Source organism: Pterocles gutturalis, unplaced genomic scaffold, assembly GCF_000699245.1.
Source record: "Pterocles gutturalis isolate BGI_N339 unplaced genomic scaffold, ASM69924v1 scaffold43390, whole genome shotgun sequence".
Taxonomy (NCBI): Eukaryota; Metazoa; Chordata; class Aves; order Pterocliformes; family Pteroclidae; genus Pterocles; species Pterocles gutturalis.
In genome coordinates, this window is record NW_010147434.1 from 3118 (window position 1) to 28003 (window position 24886).

Below are 24886 nucleotides of genomic sequence, written 5' to 3' on the forward strand. Positions count from 1 at the left end.
GGCTTTCGGATTGCAAAATACTGTGCTCTCATTGTATACTCTCAACACACAATACTCCTTAGTGGACTCCTTAGTCTGAGTTGACAAATTTACCTCTGCTCTGGTTTTTTCTTTCTTTCCAGAACTAACTTAAACAAATTGCTAAACCAAACATTTCAGAATCACTTTTCTAGTTTTAAAAAAAAAAAAAGGTATAATGTTGATCAATAAAAGCCAAACTCTTATTTAATTTGTTTGTTAAATCAAACCAGAAAACCTCCAGAACCTAGTCCTAAATTAAATGCTAAAACTTTGGTGGAGGCACATGTTGTACTGCATGTCAACTCTACAAAAATATTACCAGTTTCTGACAGACCACTCAAGCCCCATCTTTCACCCCTCGTAGTTCTTATTAATTCCTTTGTTTTCACTCCAGTATTCTCACCTCTCTTCTGTCCAGAGATTTACTTTCTGCTGTGCAGTCTGAGCAGTGTAGGAGAGTCTGTCGCTACAATGCTGATGCTGCCTTTCTGGAGAGAGCTGCTGTCGCAGCAGCTCTAACTCACGCTCGTACATCAGCCGCTGCTCCTCAAGAGCACTCCGCTTCTCTTCCAAGTACTGTTTCTCCAAGATCTGGACCACATTTTGTACTGGATCTAAAAAGGAAGGGGAGGGAAGAGAGAGAAGAAAAGTGAGAAAGTGCCATTTCAGTATTACAGAACACTCATCATTTAATTGGTAACAATCAACATACGCCAGAGTCTCTGCAAACACAAGATGGCCATTGCCCCCCAAAACAAAAGCCAAAATAATGTGTATTGTATTAAATAAACAAATTCAAACAAGAAAAAAAAAATATGGCATGCAAGGAGGCTAGAACAATGGTTAAGATCCTCATCTACTGCCTACCTCAGTACTGTGAAGTTACAATATGTTCCAGAATCCCAGCAGGACAAAAAAAGAATAGATGGAAAAGGGAACACATTAAGAAGAAGAGAACAAAGCAAAATACAAGGGAAGATGATGTTAACCAGAGAAGGAAACAACTTGAGGAAGTAAAAAGCAATGTACTTTCTCCATTTTGGAAGAGAACGAAACATGTTGGAGGGCTGCAGTTGAAAACTGAGACAAACCAATGGTCTGACTAGTCACAGGGTGCATTGCACCAGCGCGCTTTGCAGAACTGAAGCAGACAAAGGACGTTCTGGAGGAGACTTCTGCACTTAGCTTTACAAACCACGTTTCACCTCAGTATCAACCCAGAACAAATATCCATTTAGATACTCTATCCTGAAACAACAACTGCTTGTGCCAATCAGCTAAAGTTAAACCTAAATTGCATTCAGAGAAACATTACTCTGTCTATTCCTGGTTTTAGGTCCAATGCCAGACTGCGCCTCTGAAAGAGCAAGTCAGTGGAGTAAGTTCCTTTTATATACTACACCAAGTATATATCTGCTTCATGTATATACATCTGGAAGCTTAAACACAGCAAAAAAGTGGCCTGCAAGAGGACCAATCTGGATGAGTATCTGAGCAACAGCATGCCACCTAACAGACTGCTGATTCTGTCCATCAGGTGGTGAAGGGAGAGGAGCTCCATAGCTGGAGTGGTGGATTATTGGGGAAGCAACACTGCAGCTCTAGAACACGCCAGGATTTTCAAATGCAAAAAAATTCAGCTTTAAAATAATTGTGATACCTCTTACATGTTGCAAATATAAGAGCTGCTGTGACTTAAGGGTACTAGTCTGTCACAAAAGAGGGAGAAGAAAAAAACCTAGAGTTAATTACACTGTCCCACTTTGGAATTAGAGGTATGCTTCTCAAAAAAAAAAAGAGCCAAAAATCACATCAATGTGATTTAATTATGAACTATCTGTCTTCATTACCAAAACCAAGTCCTCATAAGATTTTGTACAAGTTTTCCTGATGCTACGATGCCACATGAAAGAAAATTTGGGTTACTATAGCATGCAATAAAGGATTCACATGAAAGGTTCTGTAGGGTTTCCATCACTAGTAGCATATGTTGGGCACCATAACACATACATACACTCTCCCAAAGAACACATCCCCTGTATCTCTGCAAACCAACATAACATTACTGTATTCGGTAATCTATAACAACTTTAGTACTAAAAATTACTGAGACCAATTTTGCTAAAGATAAAATAACTCACTGTCTGCAATCTTAACATATGGCTACTAAGGTAAGTCACTTCATAAAAAAATCCTTCCTATTATGAATGCCAGAGAAGCCAACAGGATCTCCAGGGTTTTGTTGTTACAGGGGGTATTTGCCTTGCAGCATCCTTTTTTGAAATACTAAGATTGATATAAAGCACATCTTTATTTTTAGCAGAAGACAAGCACTACTGCAAGTTGCTACTGCAGCCCTACCATTATCCATGGAAGAAATGACTGGCTTCACACAAAGGCATCATCAAATACCACCACAATGGTAATTATCAAGCACAAAGTTAAAAATTAGTCAGTATAAACAGCAACCAAGTAGCAAAACAGTGATGCATAAAAGTGTCTTAAAATAACCAGAAATATTACCTTTTATTACATGACATTCTCAGAAAGACAGCTATTTTTAGCTTTTAAACAGACAGTGCAACAAAGACCAACTCGCTGAACTAAGTTTAATATCCTAGGCTACAAAACAAGTTATTCATGTTGATCTGCATCATCATCATCCTTCTCCTCCTAACTTCTCCAGGTATTACCAGAATTACCTTCACACGCACATGTTTTACTGGATAATCCCTAAAATTATTTTAGTTATGTGTAAGAACGGTTGAGAAATCAGGCATGACACAGAAGACAGAAGAGGCATGGAAGAAACTAAAGCTCTCTATTGTGTTTGCAAACACAGGAAACAAATCTAAGGCTGACTCATTAAGATGAGACTTTCCTAAACTGCTCAAAGACCAGCTCCAAGTTCAGGAAGCAGATTTCCTTAATAAAAGTGATCTTTTCAGTCACTTTTATTTACAAGATCACAACCACCAAAGGATCAAATTATATCACGGAAAATATTTGAAATGAGACGTAAGAACCTAGTGTAAAAATTCCCAATTTCAACAAAATCCACTACTGCTGGTGGAAAAAAAAAAATGAAAAAAAAAAAAAAGTGGGTGATGATTGTTCTGAAATATAAAAAGTAAATTTGTACTTTAACAATTTAACTTGAGAAAGAGTTTACACAAAAAACCCGCAGCCTTTCATAGTGAAAAAACACAAAATACACTGTGAATTATAAACCACCTAGTTAGAAGACGAAAAAAATAAAAGTCAAGTTTTTCACAATTCAAAAGAACACAATAGTGTTTAAGTTAGATTTAAGCAGCATATTCCACAACTTTAGGTTTCTCATGCAAAGTCCAATAAATTAGGGAAGATTCTACCCAGTGCCTACCAAACATACAGCAAGTTCCATAGAGTGTTAAAGTTCCAATCCTTTACATACTTATGTGCCAAGAGTTCAGTCACCCTGACAAGGTCATTCATGTGCAGCTAATCCTCTGCAAAATGTTAGAACATTAACATCGAACCAGAAGAATGTACTTCCTCCGAAGGATGAACAGCATTTATTACCTTGCTGCAATGTCACTTAATTCACAACTGGAATCTGTTCATCCAGTCACAACAATACCGAATAAATTCCTGAAGATTTCACCTAAGTGCCTGCGTAACCTAATCACATTGTTTACCTAACCACCACACCGTACACAAGAATAAAATAAATGTCTTTGCTGCATTGTGTTTGACCAGCATCATAAATTAGCAGTATAAAGCTGGTCTGACAGAATCCCACAAAGAAAGGAAACATGCTGAAGCGAGGAAAGAATCTGGATGTTTTCTTTACAGCTGTTTTCAAAGTTACACATTTTCCTCAGAGTTTCTCTGGAGCTGGATGCAATATGTGACGCTGTTGTACAGGTTACATGCCATAAAATCAAATATGCTTGCGCCCTGCAGAAGTTAGCCTATTTAAAGACAGTTACTGTTCTCAAATAGATCAAGAGAGAACAAAACCCAAAACAAAGGAAAACCAAAAACTTTTGCTTTTGGCTATATCAAACCATGATGTGAAAGAAAAATCCCAAACCCATAAACACTTATAACTATCTAATAACATTTTTAAGATATCCCTTTATTCCCCCCTAGGGTTTCTCTAGAGAATATGGATAATAGAATTAGCTAACTTCAGTTATTTAATTATTTATTCTTCCTTACCATATTTAGTTTTCATTTTAAGGAAGAATAAATAAATGGTATTACAGCAAAGCTGCTTTACACTTCTTACCCACCAACTGGAAGCCTGTCAGAAAACCTGTATTTTAGCTATACCATTGAGAAGAACAGAATCTGGAAGCGCTATCTAGCTTCAACTCAAAAGATCAGACTCTGATCTTCACAGTCGCTTGTTTCGTCAGGGTTTTATTATCCCTTACTTCTCCAACTTAGTTAAGCAACACCTATGTGGGAGGGAGCAGAAGAGAGAAGCAGCAGGATAACTAGGTTCTGATGTCTCTGAAACTGTGCGACGTATGACTACTAACATTTGCTGCACATTAGGGAGGAAAGAGCTATAATGAAACAGCAACATCTGCACTGTTCTTGAGCAAAGACACAGAATTGACGAAGACAAAAATTGGCCTGGACCACACTCAAAGTCTACTGAACTGAAATATAAGGACACTTAAAATATTGTGAAGAATCCTTTCCATCAGCCACATAACAATACATGAAAACCAAAAAACGCGACCCTCTGTTAAAAGAACACTGACTCATTGTAGACTGCTACAGTTCAGTCAAATCTCTGGTTAGTGACAAGCAAATCAAGCATCAATTAATGCTTTCATATTTCTCCAGCAGTCTCATGCATGAGCCAACAGAGTTAAAAACCTTTGTCCCAGTTTTGGCATAGATACGGGATGGTTTGAGGCCTTAAAACAGGCAACAGAATCTTCACAAGGGATGACAACACTGAAGACCACCAGGATGGCAGACTCATCTGAAATTCATCTCCTGGCATGAGTGAACCACAATGAGAATATTTGTGTTATCAAAAAGTCATTTCACATCAACTTAAATGACCTGACCCTATAACCCACTCACACAAGCAATCCTATTAAATAAAACTGTAAAAAAAATAATTCTGCAAACTACTGCTAGAGCATCAAGCATATGAAACCATCATGCTGTACTCAACTGCAAAACACAGAAAGCTGAACAACATGAAGAGACCAAGAAAAAAGTAAATACTGTATTTTGAGAAGTAAACCACACCAATCAATGAAAATACTGTGAAGATACAAAAAAAAGGAAAACAGAAAGCGATGAAACATGATCTACTGTATCATCTTGGTGACTGACCAAAATCCAAGGTATCTGCCTCTGAAATTGTGTGCATTTAAAAAACCTGTAGAAAGCATCCAGTAGTTTACCAAGTTTTTCAGCATTTCTTTATACCATATGAAACCGTGAAAACACCACATGGTTTTATATATACCATACCATTATTTTATACATACTGTATTTTATACATACTGTATTTTATTATACTGTCCAAAAAAGGCATCACAATAGGTTCTAACAAAGATCAAATAAAATATTGAGAGTGATCACACATTAAAAACCAATCTAGCTGACATCTGACTATTGGGGTTTTTTTTTTTCATTTCAGTGTTTTCTACTAAGGTTAAAATGGTGTCAGTAATATTTGATAAAAAAGGAAGGATGGAACTAACTGAGCCATATCTGGAGCATTCTTTTGTCTGCAGTAACTTGCAAAAGCAAGAGGTTGGTAGGACTTAGGCATATGATTACAACTCAGCTGCACTATAAAGGACAGCAGATGTACAGATAAAATTGTGTGTCAGGGAACAAACCACTTGCTGATTTGTGTGTGTGTCTGCATTTATACCTAGGTGCATATATACATATATATATGCGCACACATACACACATATATACACACATACGCCTAACATTGCTTCTGTAAAATATCTTTTTCTGAAAATGCTCCAAAGGCCCCTGGAGCAAGTGTACCACTTGTTCTACCCAGAAATTAAGTTCCACGCTGAATTTGTTAGACAATGCAAAAGAACATTTTTATCTGGCAGTTGCCTTACCATTACTATTCAGTGTCTTCATAATAACTTCCATTTGTGCAAACTCGTAGTTGTAGTCTGGTTCTGAAGAAGCTTCACTAGCTGCATCCAGATCATGTTCTCCTAATGAAGTTTCTTTCTCAAGGTCTTTCAGCCAATCTCGTCGTTTCCTCTTTGGTAAATTTATTCTGTATAAAAATTGAAATGCAGTTTCTAAAAAGTTTATCCAGAAAAGTGGAAGAAAAAAAAATAGGCTGAATGTAAAGAGGTTGGAATGTAAATATCACCTATTACCTAAAAAAGTGGTTGTTGCCCCATAATATTCTGTCTCCATGCCATAACTGAGTGACAGAACATACCAGTGCACCATTTACACAGGATCTGAAAGAAGAAAACACAACTTCAGTGAAATCCTAAAAATAAAAGGTTGTAAAGTAACTACAAGAAAAGTAACCTTTTCTCCCACATACAGACAGTAATTTGTATCATACGATGCACAAATCTGCTAGGTTCTCATCAACGAATCAATGAGAAAGTCATTGGTCTGGGTTCTACTCTCAGAATTAAACACAAAGCACCTTTCCTCTCCAGCTTGGGCTGGTACAACTCTTTTGCTTTTAGTTGCACAGTTTTCTCTATGTGTCCATTTCTTAAACTGGGTCACTGCCTGTTTCTTATAAACAGTCTGTAAACTTGGATACATGCAAATCCTACTGATAAAGCTCTTCAAGATATAAGTTAGCCAACACACAGTTGTAAAACGTACTGTTAACATACTCAGTGTTCAAGCACACGAAAAGACCCTTAGATCCAAGTTTCATTCTTTCAACAAATAGAGTCTCCATTATTAACATGGATCTATTTTTGTGAACATCTGTTATACCGCTATCTTTGCATTTAGGTTTCCTTGTATTTAAGTTTCAGTCACAAAATGGGAAAAATGGAGCTGTTGAACTTTCCCACACATTAGTCAAAAAGCAGAACATTTTATGTGAAAGGAAAAAAAAAAAGCTTAAGTAAAACAAAAAAGCCTTTTCAGATGCAGTGCTCTAAATTCAGCTGTCTCTCTCAAGTAAGTCAAGGCAAATATGTAAGCACTTGATTTAAAACCAGATTTATTTTTAAGTGAAATTCTGGTAAGTAAATTTCTTTTGACACTAGTATCTTAAGAACATCTGGTTAAGCATTGCAGATGAGGTACAAGTAAAACAAAATATGTTTCTCCACAGATGTGTGCCTTTGTTCTCGCCAGTCAAAATGACTGATTTCCAGTACAGTAGCTCTATCACCACAAGTCTGAATCCCATCTGTTTGAAATTTTGTACTGGAGGGTACAGAAGAAAAATGCAAATACTACAAAATATTTCACTGAAGGCAGAACGAAAGAGATTGACTTTTTAAACTTTTGTTTCTCATTCTTATACTAATCAATACATTATTTAGTTATTCAGATATGAGTTGAGCAGTATGACCATTAACTATCACATGCCACTGGAGATGAAGTGACAATTCTACCCAGGAAGCCACAGTGACCCCAAAATGCAATGTAATTAAAATACTGAAGTAGAAACAAAAGGAGAAACATGACTTCACACTGCCTATTTACTGGAGAGCAGTAATTACAGATTTAGAAAATAATTTAAAGATCTTAATATCTTTAAAACACCTCTTTCTCACAAAATAGTGAGCTTTACAACAGGAGCTACTCACAAGGCACAATTTATCCTCCCCCATCAAGACACAGCCTACTATCCCATCACATGAGTGAGGATTGCCAGCAATGTCTCAGTGATCCTGTCACGACCCAAGATACAGAGAGCAATGGTCCCTCATTCCTACTGAGTACCTTCTTGGGATGGTTTATTCTGTGGTTTATCAGCCAAGCCACTGATAGCCTGTTCTGCTGCAGAGCGGGTGGGTGGGTGAGTGTGCACTCATGTGGGGAAATCTCTGGCTTACTGCTGAATTTCAGTTATAAGTATCTGTTTAAGTCACCTACAATAAAGCTACTCATTGATCATAATGTAAGATATTGCTGACTACGTAAAAATGCATCCAAGTTATCTCCTGGTAAACAAAAGCAAACGCTTCACTGAAAAATGCTGATTTTTTCCTTACCTTGCATTTTCTTTTGGTCTGAGTGTAACTTCTCCATCTAAAGCAATATCAATCTCACAATGTTCTGGTTGGATTCCTATACCAAAGAGCTGTATATCCTGAGAGGTATCTGCACCAACTCTTGTGTGATCCTAGAAGATAAGCTGTTACTAAGAGACAAGCAAACTATCTCTGTTTATATAACTAAGAAAATATTAGCCAAAGCACAGACTGCACAATCTATGTGCTTGCCTTTGTTAAACGCCTCGATAGAGCAGAAATGGTGCCACAGCAGATTTGAAGACTGCAAAGGTCACACACACGCTGTTCTTCTGCTCTCACTTTATCTTCATATGGTTTTAGATAAAAGCAAAATAAAGCAGTTGACACACAAATACTGATTTTAAAATATTCTCAGATTACGCTTTCATACAAGCAATAAATGCAAATAGTGAAGAAAACCAGCCATGTCATATAGGCATATATATAACAGAAGACAACATGGATGGTAAAACAAGGTGCATGGAATTGGCTCCTTTTCAGAAAACAGCTATAGAGCAACTCAACTAAACACACTAATCTCTACATCATTTCAGGTCATATTGTAAATTCTGCTGAAACACTTTTCTGTTGTTAAAGATGTGCTTTGTTTCCTACTCCTCAAATACAGAAGCCCTATCTCAGCCACTGAAGCAGAAAAGGAACTATAAAAAGAGACAGGATAGTCTTTTATATCTTATTGACAAAGAGCTCGCATTTCCTGACAAACTTATTACGTTCATATTTGACACTATTTCACTCTGACATGAGACTACGCTAAACAGAATGGTTTGAAAGCTAGCGGCAGTAGGAAAATAAATTACTGTACATTTTTAACAGCACTTCATTTTTCCCCTCTCTTTTTCTTAATATTTTCTGACATTGAAGTCTATGTTTACTCTTACTGATTACTACTAAACATCATCACTTTTTGATTAACACATTGAGTATTTAAAGTTATTCTCTGTTTGCTAACAAAAAGAATCATCTAACACGAGGCTCTCATTTCAAGTTCAGCCCAAAAGGCAATTCTATTCACATCCTGTCTGGAAAAGTTAGAATTTATCTCAACACCGGAATACACTAAGTAGTTCTCCCACTGTTGGCAATCAGGAGATCAATTATGAAAACAACGAAGCTGAACTGCAAAGGGAGAACAATCGCCTAAAGAGCAGGAGGCGGCCTATCCTGTTCTGGTGCAACTAGTCTTAAAACTCTAAATACACTCTGAATAACAAAGTGAGCCAGGAATTCAAAACAAAAACCACGTATCCTTTCATTCTGTGTAAACATTCACGTTCTTACCTTTAAATAGTAAACCAAAAGCTCATTGAGTGCAGGGTCTGCATTCAGGTTCACCAGGTAACACTTGTCATCCCCAACCTTGATACCTGAAGACTCAAGGGAAATTCCCATGCTCTCTAGCTGTCTTTGCCTTTCCTGCAAGCATAAAAATAGGTTCATCTTGTCTGCTGCAATACATAGAGACAAGCACAGCAAGTAAATGAAAGCAGAGCAACTAAAGCTGAAGATACACATGCTGAACATGCATTCTGTACATTGCTACCAGAAACAGAACTTAAGATATTGGTCAAGTACCGTATGTTTAATTGAATTTATTTTTACACACCAATAACAAAAAGTTAGATCTAATCCTGAAACACCTGCTTCCCCAAAGTGGAACTTACCTAAGCAGCCCTACTGATTTTATTAGAGCTAGTCATAAGCAACACATGGCTCTGAACCTCTATGTTAGTTAAAAACCAGTCACAGTCGCAATTACTTCAAAGATAACCATAGTCACAGACAACTTAGAAAACAGCATGCCACAGTTTAGGTTTACTCTTTTACAGTATCATTAATTCAGCTAGAGCATCTACTTGCTTTGCCACAGTTTGGGGGTTGGGGTATTTGTTGGGTTTGGTTTGGCTTTACCCCTGTTTGCTTGGTTTTTGGGTTTGCTTTTTTTTTTTATTTAAACAGTGGTTGCATCAAAGCATGCGTCTCAAACATTAGGACTAGAAAGGGAAACCAACAATACTTGTCTTGTTCTCCAAGGTATAGATGGTGGAAATGACAGAAAAGTACACTGGAATACAGAAGTCTTGTCTGTTTATTATTGTACTTAAAATATTAGCATACGCATTCTCCTTCTCTGGTTAAGAAGTCACTAAAAGCAAAAGCAAGAAATACTGCCCAAAATTCTGATCCTTTTGTAATTCTTCATTTTCTTAGTCACTTCAAGGGAAACACATCCAAGATCCCACTGTGGTCTAACAAATGAGCTGACCAAACATACTTTGATGTTTTATTTTAAAATAAAATATTAGCTTTTATCAATGATATCATGACATAGCTACCTTTAATGAAATTTAGACTTCAAGAAAACCCCAAACAACCAGAAACCAGGGAAAAAGACAAAAACCTAGAGGAATTCCAAATAGCTGGTGGGAAAGACACCATAAACCACTACAGCTCATGAAATCCAGCTGACTTGCACTATGAGTATCTGGCCTTTCCTCCTCAAAATTTCTGAAATACCTGTGCAATTTCTTCTGTCTTCCTTAGCTTTTCTTCCCAGGTGACTGTCAGCTCTTTTATTAGTTTTTCTGATTCCTCCAGTTTTTCCTTCAGTTCTGGTGCCTTCATGGCCTAAAAGACAGAAATTAGCAAAAATCTTCAGCTACTCTTCCCACTGCAACATCTGCTTGCACCGGGAGACTGAACACGGCAACATAATATGAAATGCAACAAGTACAGACTTCAACTACGTCCCCAGATTTTTCATGGCAGGAGACGAAGAAACAGGTCACTTGCCAAAGAGCACAGAAGCATCCTATAATGAGTCCAGACCTGAAATAGCTGAAGATCGACATAGCTCCAGAGGCTAATGAAACCAACAAAATCTCTGGGCCTGGCCACTCAAGCTTCAGTGTCTTTATAAAAATATCTAAATATTTGAAAACTTTAAGTGTTAGCTGTCATAAGTTCAGCAGTGAAGTCTTTCTTCCAATAGTAGTTTCAAATACCAATAACTCTTCATATTTAGCCTTCCATTCTGTCTTGGTTTCGTAAGTGTTCCTAGAGTTGCATTAAAGCTTTCAGAGTGACACTGTTGATCACCTTCAAAGGAAGGCATGCTCTGGAGCTAACACAGGCTTCTTACTTCACAATAGGAAACAAAAGCAAAGGGCTTGAACACATCCAGTGCCAAGGAACAATTCAACAGGCTGGCCTATAACTCTGTATAACTGTTTTTAACAGAAGGTATATGAGAAAAACCTTTTTTAAAAAATTAGTAAGACTTTGGACACCTTCCTACTGTTGTGTTCAGCCACAGTTCACCAACATAATGAAGATCATGCTACAATAATATTTTTTTATTTAAAATACGGGATTAGAACAAATTTTTATTTACAAGACAAGTGAATGGCTTCTTTTCCTTAAAGCAGATTTTTCCCATTTCAGCCTGTAAGGAAATTGTTCATACAAGGAACACTACGCCTTAAATGAACGTGATGTTTAAACATCACACAAATTTCCCCTCAGACACACTTCTGTTCTTTTTCTACCAGTATTTTCTATCTTGCCTAAAAAGATCAAAAATATTTTCCTGCAGTGCAATGCCTAATTTCTCCAGATATCACCAAATAAACTATCCTACCTGATACTTCACTCTCCAATTATAAGTATAAATCTAAGATATGCAGCAATCTCACAGCGTTAACTGTTACAGCACTAAAGCAAATTGCTGACAGTTACAATGTGGCAGTTTTGACAATTTTTAAAATAGATTTTCATAAATGCCAAGGAGAGAAACTTCGCACATATTGTGTGGGCCAATACCAAATTTACAGCTTTTCACACTTTATGGACATCATAAAATTATAAAGTCCAGAAACGCAAAAAACATTCTGCCATGTCTACAGAATGCAGTTGTATCCTAGCTCTTATCTGTGCTGCATCAATTGTTGCTTGACATGAAGTTCTTCAAAAACAGTCTATTCTGACAAGAGTCACCATCAGTACAATGTTGTCCTCATTTAAGTTATTAAAAATAAGCAAATGTTATGTTGGATTTATTTCAGGAAACAAGATTAATTATTTTTTTAAAAAGTGCAAGACTCTTCCTTTCTTCATTTTGTAAGATTTAAAAAGAAAGTTAGTATTTCACAGTTTGACACTTCCTTGGGAAACTTGGTTTACATTGTATTGTGAAGAATGTTACCTCAGCTTGTGAGAGTTGTTCTTTCAGTTTTTCAACTTCTTCACGTAATTCTCTGATGACCCTAGCATTTGGATCTTCATTCACCACAGCATGATTGACTATCCTCTTGGCTCTGTCTGCGTATCGCAGAGTAGAGAGTGTTTCTTCATAGTTGTCTGCTGCTGGACTAATCGTGGCTATCATGGCAGTTTGGCTGTTTCCTCCCAAGTTGTCCTGTAGAGTGCATCCACAGAAAGTCTGAGGGTTAAAAATTGTTCTGAGACTATACAATGCCTTTATAAAAATACTTAAAATACACAACTTACTATTTAGACACTGAAAGGTGTTCTGGATGTAAACTAACCAGTACAATCCATCAACATTTACAGCCACCTCCACCAGCTTTGATTCCACCATAAGTGAAAACAGCCAAATTACATACAATTAACACAAGATACATTTATCTGTCCATACTACTTGGAACATACAGCTAGGAGAGCTCCTTAGTTCATTTCTTTAAAAAAGAAGAAAAAAGATGAGAAGTCCACGTACACAGACGTATGCTACAATGATCCTACAAACTATTAAACTGACATCTTGTGAAGAGCGCAAACAGAAAATGTTAATTACCTTGAGAAGCCAAGTGAGTACAGAGTCTCTGTAAGGCACAAACTTGTTTTTTCCCTTTCCTGCTGCTTGATCAGCAAGTGATGATATAACCAAGCCCAGCGTTGAAAGTGATCTATAAATGCAACACAGCAGAACAGCTTTAACACAAATTCCAAACGGACATTTAATAAAACACAGAAAAGGGGATTTGCTAAAGAGTTTAACTTATGCGCTCCAGAGCTCCACATCCAATTTTTAAAATATTGGAATAATTTAAGCTGGAAATAACTACAGGAGACCAGCTAGCCCACGACCCTGCTCCAAACAGGGCAATGGATTTATTGAAGTCATGTATTTGGAAAAAGAAAATGGATAGCTACCGTGTTTCATCTCATCTGGTACCAAGACTAAGTTCCAAAAAGACTAAATTGAAATATTCAGGTATTTACAATTGCTTGAAAAGTGCAAAGCAGACTGCTTCAGTACATGGAGAATCACTGCCTTTGAACAGACATACACCTTTTCTCAGAGACTAAAAATCTTTCCATCTTGGACACTGCCTCATTACACTGTTACGAGTCAGAGCTGGCAGCACAGCAAGAATCCCCCATCTCTAGAAACTATTTTAAGAGCACTGGCTCAACCACCAACTAAAACTTTACAATTCTTTAGCCATAAGGAAGCATCCTCATGACCAACTATGGCCCAGGAGAACTAGTCTAAAACTAATCACCCATCACACGACAATGGAAAACTGCTCATCAGAAGAGACCAATTACAAGGTCCCTTGACAAATGTGTTGATTTATAATTGAGGTGGCACCTCACTAGCTTCTCGTGAGGGGAACAGAGTAAACAATCTCCCATCTACAAGAATGTTGCACAAGCATGATAGAGAAAAGCCCCCAAACTGCTTAGCACACAGCCACATCCCAAACACCACTCTGGAATCATGAAAAAAAATACAGATAACTCGTTCATTTGGGGACATGCACCGCTTCTACCAACAGGGGTAACTGTATTAGCACTCAGTGCAAAGCAGAGGTGCGTCATATTATCCAATTGTTATACCACCCTGTGTAAATTTTAAGTGACATTGGGGCTCTTGGGGTGAGTATGTTTAAGACAATGAGCTGGTTCAAGAGCCTGAGAACATTAAACAGAAGCCTAAAGGGTTTTAAAACAGACAGCACTGAAGTCCAAGAGCACACTGGTCCATCATACTCGTGCCCAATTTATATCTTTATAACGACCTAGGAAAACTTCATCAGCATCACAATTAGGTAGTCAAATAAATCTTTAATTGCACTGTTGCACTCCATTCTTTTGAGTTTTATTTTCAAAGAAGTAGTGCTATTTTAGTTGATAGGCGGTGTTTGTACAATATTTGTAACAGGGCCTTAGTGTTGCTTGAAACTCACAGTGGTTCAGGAATAACATTTAGAAATTGACAAAAATGTTGCAGAAGGGTACTTCATGCAAGATACGTGAGGGTAAGGTAACAAGAACCACCCCATGTGTCACAAAAGATGTCTCATATTGCATATAGCACAAAGCGGTATGAAGACAGCACAGACCTGAAAGCAGAATTGAAAGAAAAAGAAATTTCAGGAGAGGCTAGGCAACCTGATCTCCCAAGAGAACACTCAATTTTGTGAATTTGTCTATAGGATAGCTTTCCGATTCACCTCTGAAAAATTCACAGCAAAAAGGACAGTTCATTTGAGTTTGTGACCTAAACAAAAGCCTAATAATCTCTGAAAGCTTGCAGGGGGAAGATGCAGGAATGAGAATTGGTTCTTGCCTCTAGTCTCTGGCCTCCACAGATGGAGATGACAGCATGCTCAATATGCCAGAGCAAACAGCAGGATGCTGTGTGCTGCTCCGTAGCAACCTCCTGCGGCACAACCGAAAAGCACCACCAGCACGCTCCCAATGGAGCCCACCTTCAGGGGGCATAAAGTTAAAAAGTCTCCCTGGCTTATTTTCCTCTGATTCCTCTTTCAAATGAGGGGAAATGTAAAAACCAAAGCTAAAAACTGAGGGAGGGGGAAGAAAAGGATACTCAGAACAGGGATCCAAAAGGCCTAGCATTGAAAACTGTTTCACACCAGGGCTGCAACACCTATTCAAGTTATGGGCACTGCATCTTAATGAACAGGAAATTATAAGCTACAGTTTATTAACACAGGATTAAAAGATGTGATAATATTTCTGCTCCTTATAAATACTAATTTTATTTTAAGACTTTTAACATCTGCAATAAAAGCCAAACTGGAGTAATTTATGTATTCTGCTTGATATTTCATAATACAAAGATGTCTAAAGACCTTCAGGAAGCAGTAAAAGAAATGGCTGCCCAACAAAATAATTACAGGACTCATCGGCTGGGTTCCTTCCTTTTCCTTCATGCTAAACAATGCACCAGAGATCTGTCATTACTTTGATCCTATCTCCCACCACTTATATAATGAATCAACCACAAGGCCTAAGCCTGTAGCACATGGCAAACTGAGGCAGTTCAGGAGCCGCAGAGCAAACTTATGTGGTGCAAGAGCATGGGAAAGTGCCATTTCTGCACATTTTCTGTTTCCTTGTCCCTGTTGCTCAGGCACGACCAGGCTGCCGTTGCTAGTGGGCGGCGGGAAGCTCACACACTCCCACCATGGTCGGAGACAGCAACACTTGAAGGAAAGTGCTGCTTGTGGTGCTTCCTCAACAGCTCTGTCCCTAAATGGCACCCATTCAAGCTACTTCTGTACAACTTACCACCAAATCCTTCCATGAGCAGAATCCACCTCTCTATTAGATAACTCTCAAAACAAAAACATCTCCCTAAAACCACGCCAGTTGACATTGTAAAGGCTTCTTTTTGCATTCTCAAGTTTAAATGAGAACAGCTAGGATTTTACTAATCAGAGTTAAAATTGCAGACTGCCCACAGAAAGCATTTTTCTTAGCCACTAATTGACAGCTTGTTTAGTCTGCTTCCTCCTACTATTGTATTCTAGAAATTCTCAACTACACCACCACAAAGAGTTGTTAAGCAACTGCATCTCTATGCTGGGTATGGGAACTAGCACATCCTGGGGAGGAACAGGCCCATCCAGCTTTCCTATGAGGTACAGCAAGTGCCCCAAAAACCTCAATAAAGAGCAGACACCCAGCACCTTCACCAAGGCAACTTTGCAGCAGCTCTGAGAAAAAACAGAGCTAATCTTTACTACAACTTTTTGAAGATGTTAACAAAACGACACGACTCTCTCGTTTCAGTAAGTGGGAGAGCAATCCATCACCCCCACTCTGCAACAACTGTCCCAAGAGAGGAAACAGTGTCTACAACAGAAGAAGCTGTGGGATGGAAGCGGCAGCTGCCAGAGCCCTAGCCAGGTTTCACGCAGCAAACAAAGAGCAGAGAAACCTGCAGAGACTGGCTGAATATCACATATGCACTTTTGGTATGCACACTTGAGTGCACATTTTCCCTGTCTTGCAAATACACAAACAGGTATGTTACTTTCACATTCTTCTTTTGAGGCAACAAAACGCAGCACCAGCAGCAAGTTTATTTGCCAGGCAACTTCAGCAGCTCCATTTTTTATCTCATTAAACATAGTGCATGGTAGCAATCTAAGTTACTGCTTTTTAATATAAGAAAAAAAAATTAAAAAGGGGCCAGCATAGTAAGGTATATGGTTAAGTATTCTGTATTACTCCAGAAAAGATTATTGCCTTTCCCTAGTAAGGTGCATCACACCAAAAGGAAGATCATGCACAGTGTTCTCTGAAGAACTAGCTTATTAAAAGATGTGCACCAATTTTAAGGCTTCCAGAAAAAGTCAGACTGCATTAAAGCTCCAAGTAACAGCAAAAATCTAATAAAATACACCAACCACAGCACCAAGACTTCTCTTGCCTATCAGTTCCAAAAGAGATTGCAAATAGAGAGTGCTTAATAAACAGTTTTATACCATATAAAATTTCTTTTACAGAAAAGTTTGGTGCTTGCTTTTGAAGTCTTATATTGTGAAAGAGGTTCAGCATGGGCAAAACAACCTTCCCCTAATGCATCAATACTGTAGAAGTTTAACATTGAGTAAACGCCCTAATAGAAAAAAAGGGAAGTCTTTATCTATAGCTACACTTGGGAGAGTTGGCATTTGAATTCTTCCCCAAGTTATTAGAAAGAAACATTTAATCTCACCTTTGTTTATGCAAATAAATACAGTTTCTAGTAAAACCAATCTGAATTTAACTGGTAACCTGTGGGGTAAAGGTACAATACCTGCCATCAGGCAAATAGAGCCACATCATTCTGTTTCACAAGGACTATGCCGGCGTGGCTGCCAATATGATGCATTAAACACCAAGAAGACTAGAAATTAATCTAGAAAGAGCAAACATGTTCAAACTCTAAAAAGAGGTAATTTAAAACAATTTTAAGCATGGATGCTGTTCAAACACACTTTGGGCTCTCATTGTTAACTTAAAATAACATTTTGTAACATTTCAAAATTAAATTGAAAAAGCAGTAGCTTTTAATGCAACAGTTAAACTTTCTTTCCCAGGAAAATTAGTATACTTAAGACAGCAGTAATAGTGTGCTAAATTCTTGCTTTTGGGCAATAAACACAGCAATTATGGTAGAAGAAGTGCCTTGAAACTTGTCATTGCTTGAGTACAAATGCCCAAGGCAATGCTAAACTAAAACAGCTTCATTCTGATCCGGTTTTCTTAAACTGTGAACTATACTCTTACATATTTTAATACATGTTGGAACAAAGCCATTCAACTCTGCAACTTTGCATTCTTCCTTGAGCATAAGACACACGCATGAGCCTGGGGACAGGGTGTATTAGTGAATCACAAAAGGTATATGCTTAAAGAGCGCTGCTGTCACTTTTTCCAGATAAAATTCATACAGCCCTCATCTGAGTCAAGTATGAATCAGGGTTCCTACGGCAATGTAGAGAAACACACGGTGTTTGTCACAGAGCAGCTGAAAGAGCCGTATCGAACTGCTTCTGACGAGGTCTATCATTGAACTGACCCATGACAAGCACACCAAGAGGAGAGACCAAGGAAACAACAGCCACTCTTACAAGACTAAGCTTTGCAACCTGCATATGCCCATGTCTTACTTATTTATGTTGCTGCCTTCCTTCAGCCGTTCTCCTGCAGCTCCTGTTTTGGACACTCTCTCGCTCCCAGCCAAATCCACCAGGCTGACCTTGCTGACCTTCTCTCCAGAATTCTGCACAGATGGGACATGGGAGAACGACAGTTAAGAAACACCGGCACAAAGTGCTTGTCTGACACAGGCACCATGAACCACTGTTCATAATCATGTGGGTTAAAGTGTCAAATTCAAGATATGAGAGAAGAAGGATTTGTCAGAGTTTCTATAGCTCTAAGAGTCCCTCATGTATTTTACAGTAAAGGGCTGAAGCATTTATGAACCTGAATCAGCTGTGTGGCGACATCAATAACCTTACTGGCAGAGTAGGCCATTAAAACATACCAACTCCAGCAACAGTTAAGACTTAAGACAGGCTTCAGGGTGGCAATATAATCTTAAAAAGTGACCCAACTGTCTCCTTTATCTGGTGGGTTTCCTCACTCTTCCAGGTTTCTCTCAACCTTATGGTCTTGCCAGTGTTACTCAGATTACCGGACCTCACGGCATTAAAGGTAGAAGCAGAAATACATACACCAGAATGCAGGTCATAAAGCGTCTGAGTCACTGTAATATTGAACACAGCATGAGAGCGGCTGCTTTCTTCGTTCATGTTGGTCGCAGCAACTGTTCGTGATTTGTTTCCCTCCGACATTAGCGACTCAATATCCTAGAGCAAAAAGAATAAAAAATGATGTTAGGATAAAAGCAAGTATTGTGCTTGCCGACTAAAGTCCCCATCTAGATGGAAGGGTGCATACATGTAAGAGAGAGGAAGAAGGGAAGGTAGAAATGAGAAAATTCTTTGCACATTTTGAAATGTATTGGTACAGAGGTTACTTAATTCCACAGAACGACATTAAAACACATCTCTGTTTTAAGTGCTGCGCTTAAAAGCCCAGCAACTACATTCAATGCTCCTTCTTATCTGCTGCTGAAATATGCTGGCAACATCCACATAACAAATCATACTGTTTAATGCCAGTAATCAGGCCAGCACAGATCTACTTACACAACTGAACACAATGCACCTCTTTACTGAATTGCACTAATCCCATCTTCACTTAATTGGCTCAAAGGGTTATCTCACTTGGAGCCTCTATCTTCCCACGTACATAAAAACAAAGATGACTACGCCGAGTCTCATATACGTGCTTGCTGAGTCTTCCAAGACAGTTTCATAAAAGTCATCAGCCAAAAACTAGATACAAAAAAAACTTCCTAAAAGAACTTTCATCAGTCATCAGCAAAAAATTAGGTATGAAAAAAATTTCCTAGAATTTCAAAGCACACCATTCACCAAAAAAGCTGCAAAAGCAGTTTTTATAACTCTATCATATGCACAGATGTGTCCAAAAAAAAAAAATCCCCACAAAAAAGAAACATGGTTCCCACATAATACTACACAAAGAATGAACATTTTTAAAAAAACAACATTTTTCAGATCAGGTTCCTCATAAAAAGAAAGGCCTATGCGAGTCATACAGCTGTCCCACTTTATATTATTTACATTGTAACTACAATAGTTCATTGGCTTTTACACTACTGATTTATTTGAATGTGTTTTGGTAAGTCAAGTGGGCTCAGATCCTGTCGTGATTTAAATTACAAATTACTAAAGAGAGACCACTATTACATTTTTAACCAATATAAAGGCAAATCCAATGGTTTTACATTAAATAAATACTCCTGAAGCATTAGAGAAGATCTTTGCTATTGCCAGAGACCATAAACCAAAATGTTTGGATAGACACTAGTTTATCTAAGATTCCTATTGCTTACATCCATGGGTTTATAAACTTGTCGTTTGTTTAGATTTACCTCAAAGTTTGTAACAGCCAGCTGAGACAGGCCATCTACATATGGTCCCAACACTTTGTGCTCTCGAACCTTAAGGGACTGCCGACTCCTATGGAATAAAGTAAACTTTATGTACAATCCGCTAGCGTGAACTTTATTGAAAAAACAAAACTTACAGTATAAAATTATAAGAATCTTCTATGGAGCAAAGTCAATTTATGTCTTTTAATTGTAAGAGGAAGAAAGTCTTCCACAATTGTTTTTAACTCAAATTAATAATAAAGACTCAAATTAATCTACCTGGTTTTAATCTATACACATTAATTATTTTTAATGCACCCTCCCACCCCACTATTTGTAGCTGGAACAAAATCTGAAAAACCTTATTTGTCAGAAAGAACACTGACAAAAAAGGAAACAAAAAATCTTCGCCCCAGCCCCCAGCAATTTGTCAATTCTTCTCGCATTTTTCACACTTCGTTGACATATAGAGTAAGTCTCAAATCAACCTTTTTAACTAACTTGCACACTTCACCTTGTGCAATTATGTTCAAGAATCAAAATATATACCACGTACATCAATGCTCAGCCAATACAAACCTATCAAACTACCTCTTGTCTACACATCTCGAAGCCAGAGGTAGCCTAACCAGTATTTTTGTGTAGACAAAATGGAAGAAAGAGTGCCATGAGTATATTCTGAGGTGTTACCTTCCACATTAAAAAGTTCAATATCTAAACCACAAGAAACAAGTTGTAAATGGGCTTCAAACTCCTTCTAGTTGATGAAAATTCTTACCAGAATATCATCTGGATCATGTAGTAAAACTACCCCTGAATTTACTTGTACATAGTCTTGCTTTCTGGTAAACCACCTCATACAGTATTTGTTCCCATCATTATGATGGTATCCTAATACTTAAACTGATCCACGCCCGTTACTACTTCATATACAAGCTTCACATGGATATTCTGTTCTTTCTGGTGGTTGGTATCTAATCTAAGGTATCTAATCCTTTCAAAAGAAGTCATACAAACATACATTCTGAAAAAACCTTCTCAAGGACTTCCAAAAATGATTTCTACTTTTACAAAGTTTCAGACAAAAATAAGGAAGGTTGTGGGGGAGAGTGGAGCTACTCACCCTTTCGGGTCAAGCAGATCTCTGACTTTCTCGTTGTAGATTTCCATATAGGACACTTCAACTTTAAATGTATGAGATTCATTTTCTTCCACAGAGATTCTCTGAAATAAAGCACAACAGAGCCGTGGGATCAGACCCAGCTGCTCTGCATTGCCCATCATTGAAAAGGATTTTCCTGAACCTACAGGAAAAAAGGAGAAGAAAATGCTTTAAAATGTAGTTTCTAAGCTACTCATTTGTTCATGAAGCATCTTTTAATTCTCTTTTTACTCCTCCAGAAGCACATACCAGAACAACATGACATACTACTTCAGACAGACAGCTTGCTCTTTGGTCTACAGTGTACGTAAAGGTTTCTTTCAGCAGGGCCATTACTTGGGACCCCTTTGAACACACTCACACTCAAAAGGCTAAATGAGTCTTAGGTATGAACTACTCTTTTCAGGCTTTGAAAGCAGACCCAGCACCTAGGAACTGGGAACATATTTACAGAGCCACTTTTAAGAACTTTCCATTATCACTGGCTGAGCTAGATGTTTGACATTTAACATGTTACAAAATACACCTTTTAAATCTTATATAGCTTAATATTTGTGTTTTGTTCTTCCCATGTGCACAAAAAGTGTTCTTTCCCTGTGGCACAGGAGACTCACCTGTCTGTCCATAGGCAAAAATACAAGCGTTATATCCCTGAAAGGCCTTTTCAAGAATTCCTTCTCCAAGGCACTTGAACACCACTTCTTGACCTAGAAAATATTGTTTTGCTATTGAGTGCATTGATGAACAAACAAATTATTTCATGTACAACTGAGCGACAAGCTCAAAACTGTTCCTTGAAACTAGTGTAACAGCTACCTCTGTGTTTAAATATATTGCTGATTTTCCTGGGAAGGAAGCAGTTCTTTGGAAGGTGTCATAGGAGTTGAATGCTTAAAAAATAATGTAGATGTCTACATTTTGTATTACTTAAGTGTAAATTTTGTAATTAATATGCATTCTTTAATCACAAAGTATGCCCAAAAGAGTTCTGCAACAGAATTGCAACAAAACCCATTAGTGAACTAGGATATTAGAGGTACAACAAGTATCATGCTAGAAATAGTAGTAGTTGTTCTCTTGGGAATTGCCCTCAAGTTTCACCATAAGCTATTCTGATTCACTCCAGGGCAAGGTGATGCTGGAACCAAGATAAAAGCATTCACATGACATTCAGGCAGGAAATGCATATTAGGAGGCTGCAAGACTTCAACACAGCTGTTTGAGGATATATTCTGGCAAATCCATAGTTTGAAACATCAGCTGGAGAATTTCATAGTCTGAAAATTGTCTCCCTGTGCTAGGCACATTTTAGATGCACTTCAGTCTTCTAGATAGAGAAAATTAAAATAGACATAGTGGTGGTTTGGTTTTTTTTTTAAATAGGAAAGCCCAAGATTTGTCCACCACAAAAAGGGTCAATGGGTTGTCTGCTTTGAGTTCTGATCAGAACACCAGCTGTGTGTACATCCATAACAAGAAGAGTCGAGCTAAGGACAGTATTTATACACCTTCTGGTGTTTGGTTTTAAACTTCCATTCACAGCCTGGTGACTTTCTGAACAGCTGTCATTAGCTGCATCTCTTCTTTCAGTAAGTTAGTTTCAGCAGTTTTCAGTTACAAGAAATTATTTTGTACAGTGGATGCAACAGTGTCTTCCATAGTTCTCAGAATGGAACATACTGGCATAAAACAAAAATCTAGCTATACATTTATATACTGCATGAGAATATTTAGACTCTATGATCCTTGAGTAGTCTAGAAAATTCTTGCAGAACAACCTGTGGAATGATTGTGGAATGACTTACAGGCAAGTAAAAAGGACTAAAAAGTACTACATTTCCTTTAACCTAATTTCTCTTCTGCTTTAGAGGAGAAACAAGCGCAGCAATGCCTTATCAAATGGTCTTGTTGAATTTCTAAAATTCCAAAATGGTACTGCTCCTTGGATTAACACAGTTCAGAAATGTTGAATACAGGAATTAAAACCAGAGGAGGATCTGCTGTACTCTGGAACAACTCCATCTTCCTGATGCACATTTATTCAAGTCGCATTCGACTTCTGATCATTTGGTCACCTTTAGAGTATTGATTTCGAGAAAGCACTGTTCAACAACATGGAAACAGCTATACAGAATGTTAAACTACTGAAGAATGAATGAAGAAAATATAACAGAGGAAGATTTTGATAAGAAAGTACCATACATAGAAAGTTGCTTTGCAACCAGCTCCTGAGGGCCCATTTAAAAGTTGCCAAGTATGAAACAGTCAGGGAGCCGCTTACTATCTCGCTGAGCAAGAACACAAAATCAGGCAAAGATTGAAGCCGAGTATAATTACTAAGAGAAAAAGCATATATATTTCACAATGATTGTGAGTGGAGAATAAAACCATTTGTCAGAAAAGGAAAAAACTTTTATTACCCCCCCTTCTGACAAGCAGTAGAACAGTAACCTCCTCCATGTCTCCCAAAAAAAAACCAGCTATCAAAATGTTGTAACACACCGAACGTCACGATAACCCTAACATAACCTACAAAATCTCTTGCTGCTAATTACCAGGAAAGGAACCCAGTTCCAATCTCACAGGCAAAGTTGGATTTATTTTTTTTTTTCAGAAGAGATTTAATTTTCAAACGGTCAACACTAAAACTGCAAGTCAATCCGACACTGACACAGAATTCTAAGAAGGTGGCTTTACTGCAGCTTTAAGATCTCAGCAATACAAACATAGACAAGTGGGTCGTTAAAGAGTGATGTTTATAGTAACCAAATTAGCATGGGAGAAAATAAGATTTGTTTTTAAGTGCACTCACAGAAAAGAACACAAGATATTAAACTTAAATTATGGGTATTTTATTAATTCGCTAATGTAGCGCACTGTTGAGTGTAGCAACGTATCAACCATGAAATTTTGGTATTTTTCATTAAGCAACCTCACTGCTTCCCTCATGAATTTTATTAGTGGGTTTACAAACTAAATTACATTTAGAAGCACTTAGGGTCAAAAGAAATAATGCTGTTCCTTCATCTACACTACTGCATTTTAGTTTGCTAAATTAATCTATACTGCCTGCAATTAATACTTTTCCTTATTTACAGGACTTTTCTTCCACAGATACTAATATTTAAAGAGGTAAGCAGAGGTTTTAACTTGATTTTAAATTAATTTACAGAAAAAGGGAGAAATACAGAACAAAAAAAAAAGAAATCTTTCTGTTAACTAAATAAATTCCCCTACACCAATCTTTGTCGTCCTTAAGACAGGGATTCCCAGTCTCCCAGCTGGCTAAGACCTCTTACCAAGGCAACTGAAGGCCAGACACTGAAACACTCATCCCCTCTCCCATCTTCTGCTCAGAACATGGGCAGGTCTTAGGTGACTGACAGGTACGCAGTCAGTCAGAGGAACACATACCCAAGGCCATCGGGGAGCCCAGAACAAGTGCACAAGCTGCTAATTCTCACAGGCCAGGATCTCCCATCTGCTCATCCCTTCCAGGAAAAGGAAGCAAAGTCTGGTGACTTTTTCTTGCAGACCACAGACTAAACAATCTTGTTTCCTTTACTTTAAGCAGCAAGACTTAACCTGGAATCCCACAGTGAGAAACACTACCAGACAATGTTGCTGGATGCTCCGTAACTCAGGTTACAGCCCATGTGGCAGTGCCCC

The 24886-nt window shown here is 37.9% G+C and overlaps 1 protein-coding gene across 1 annotated transcript; it reads right to left on the reverse strand.

Moving 5' to 3' along the window:
- Nucleotides 1-420: 420 nt before the first annotated feature.
- LOC104470920 (kinesin-like protein KIF13A) lies at nucleotides 421-24641 on the reverse strand. The gene is made up of 14 exons (XM_010086041.1): nucleotides 24632-24641; nucleotides 21832-21924; nucleotides 21179-21359; nucleotides 20056-20143; nucleotides 18770-18904; nucleotides 18200-18312; nucleotides 13081-13192; nucleotides 12472-12684; nucleotides 10785-10895; nucleotides 9549-9683; nucleotides 8226-8356; nucleotides 6402-6488; nucleotides 6129-6295; nucleotides 421-635 (listed from the first exon to the last, which is right to left on the reverse strand). Exons 1-14 carry the CDS (start codon nucleotides 24639-24641, stop codon nucleotides 421-423), a joined length of 1791 nt encoding a protein of 596 aa, XP_010084343.1.
- Nucleotides 24642-24886: the final 245 nt, after the last annotated feature.

Coding starts and splice junctions, on each gene's coding strand:
- LOC104470920 (XM_010086041.1), bottom strand. Junction 10,896..12,471: donor AACAACTCTCACAAGCTGAG/GTAACATTCTTC, acceptor TCTGTCTTTTAG/GCCATGAAGGCACCAGAACT. Junction 9,684..10,784: donor AGACAGAAGAAATTGCACAG/GTATTTCAGAAA, acceptor TTATGCTTGCAG/GAAAGGCAAAGACAGCTAGA.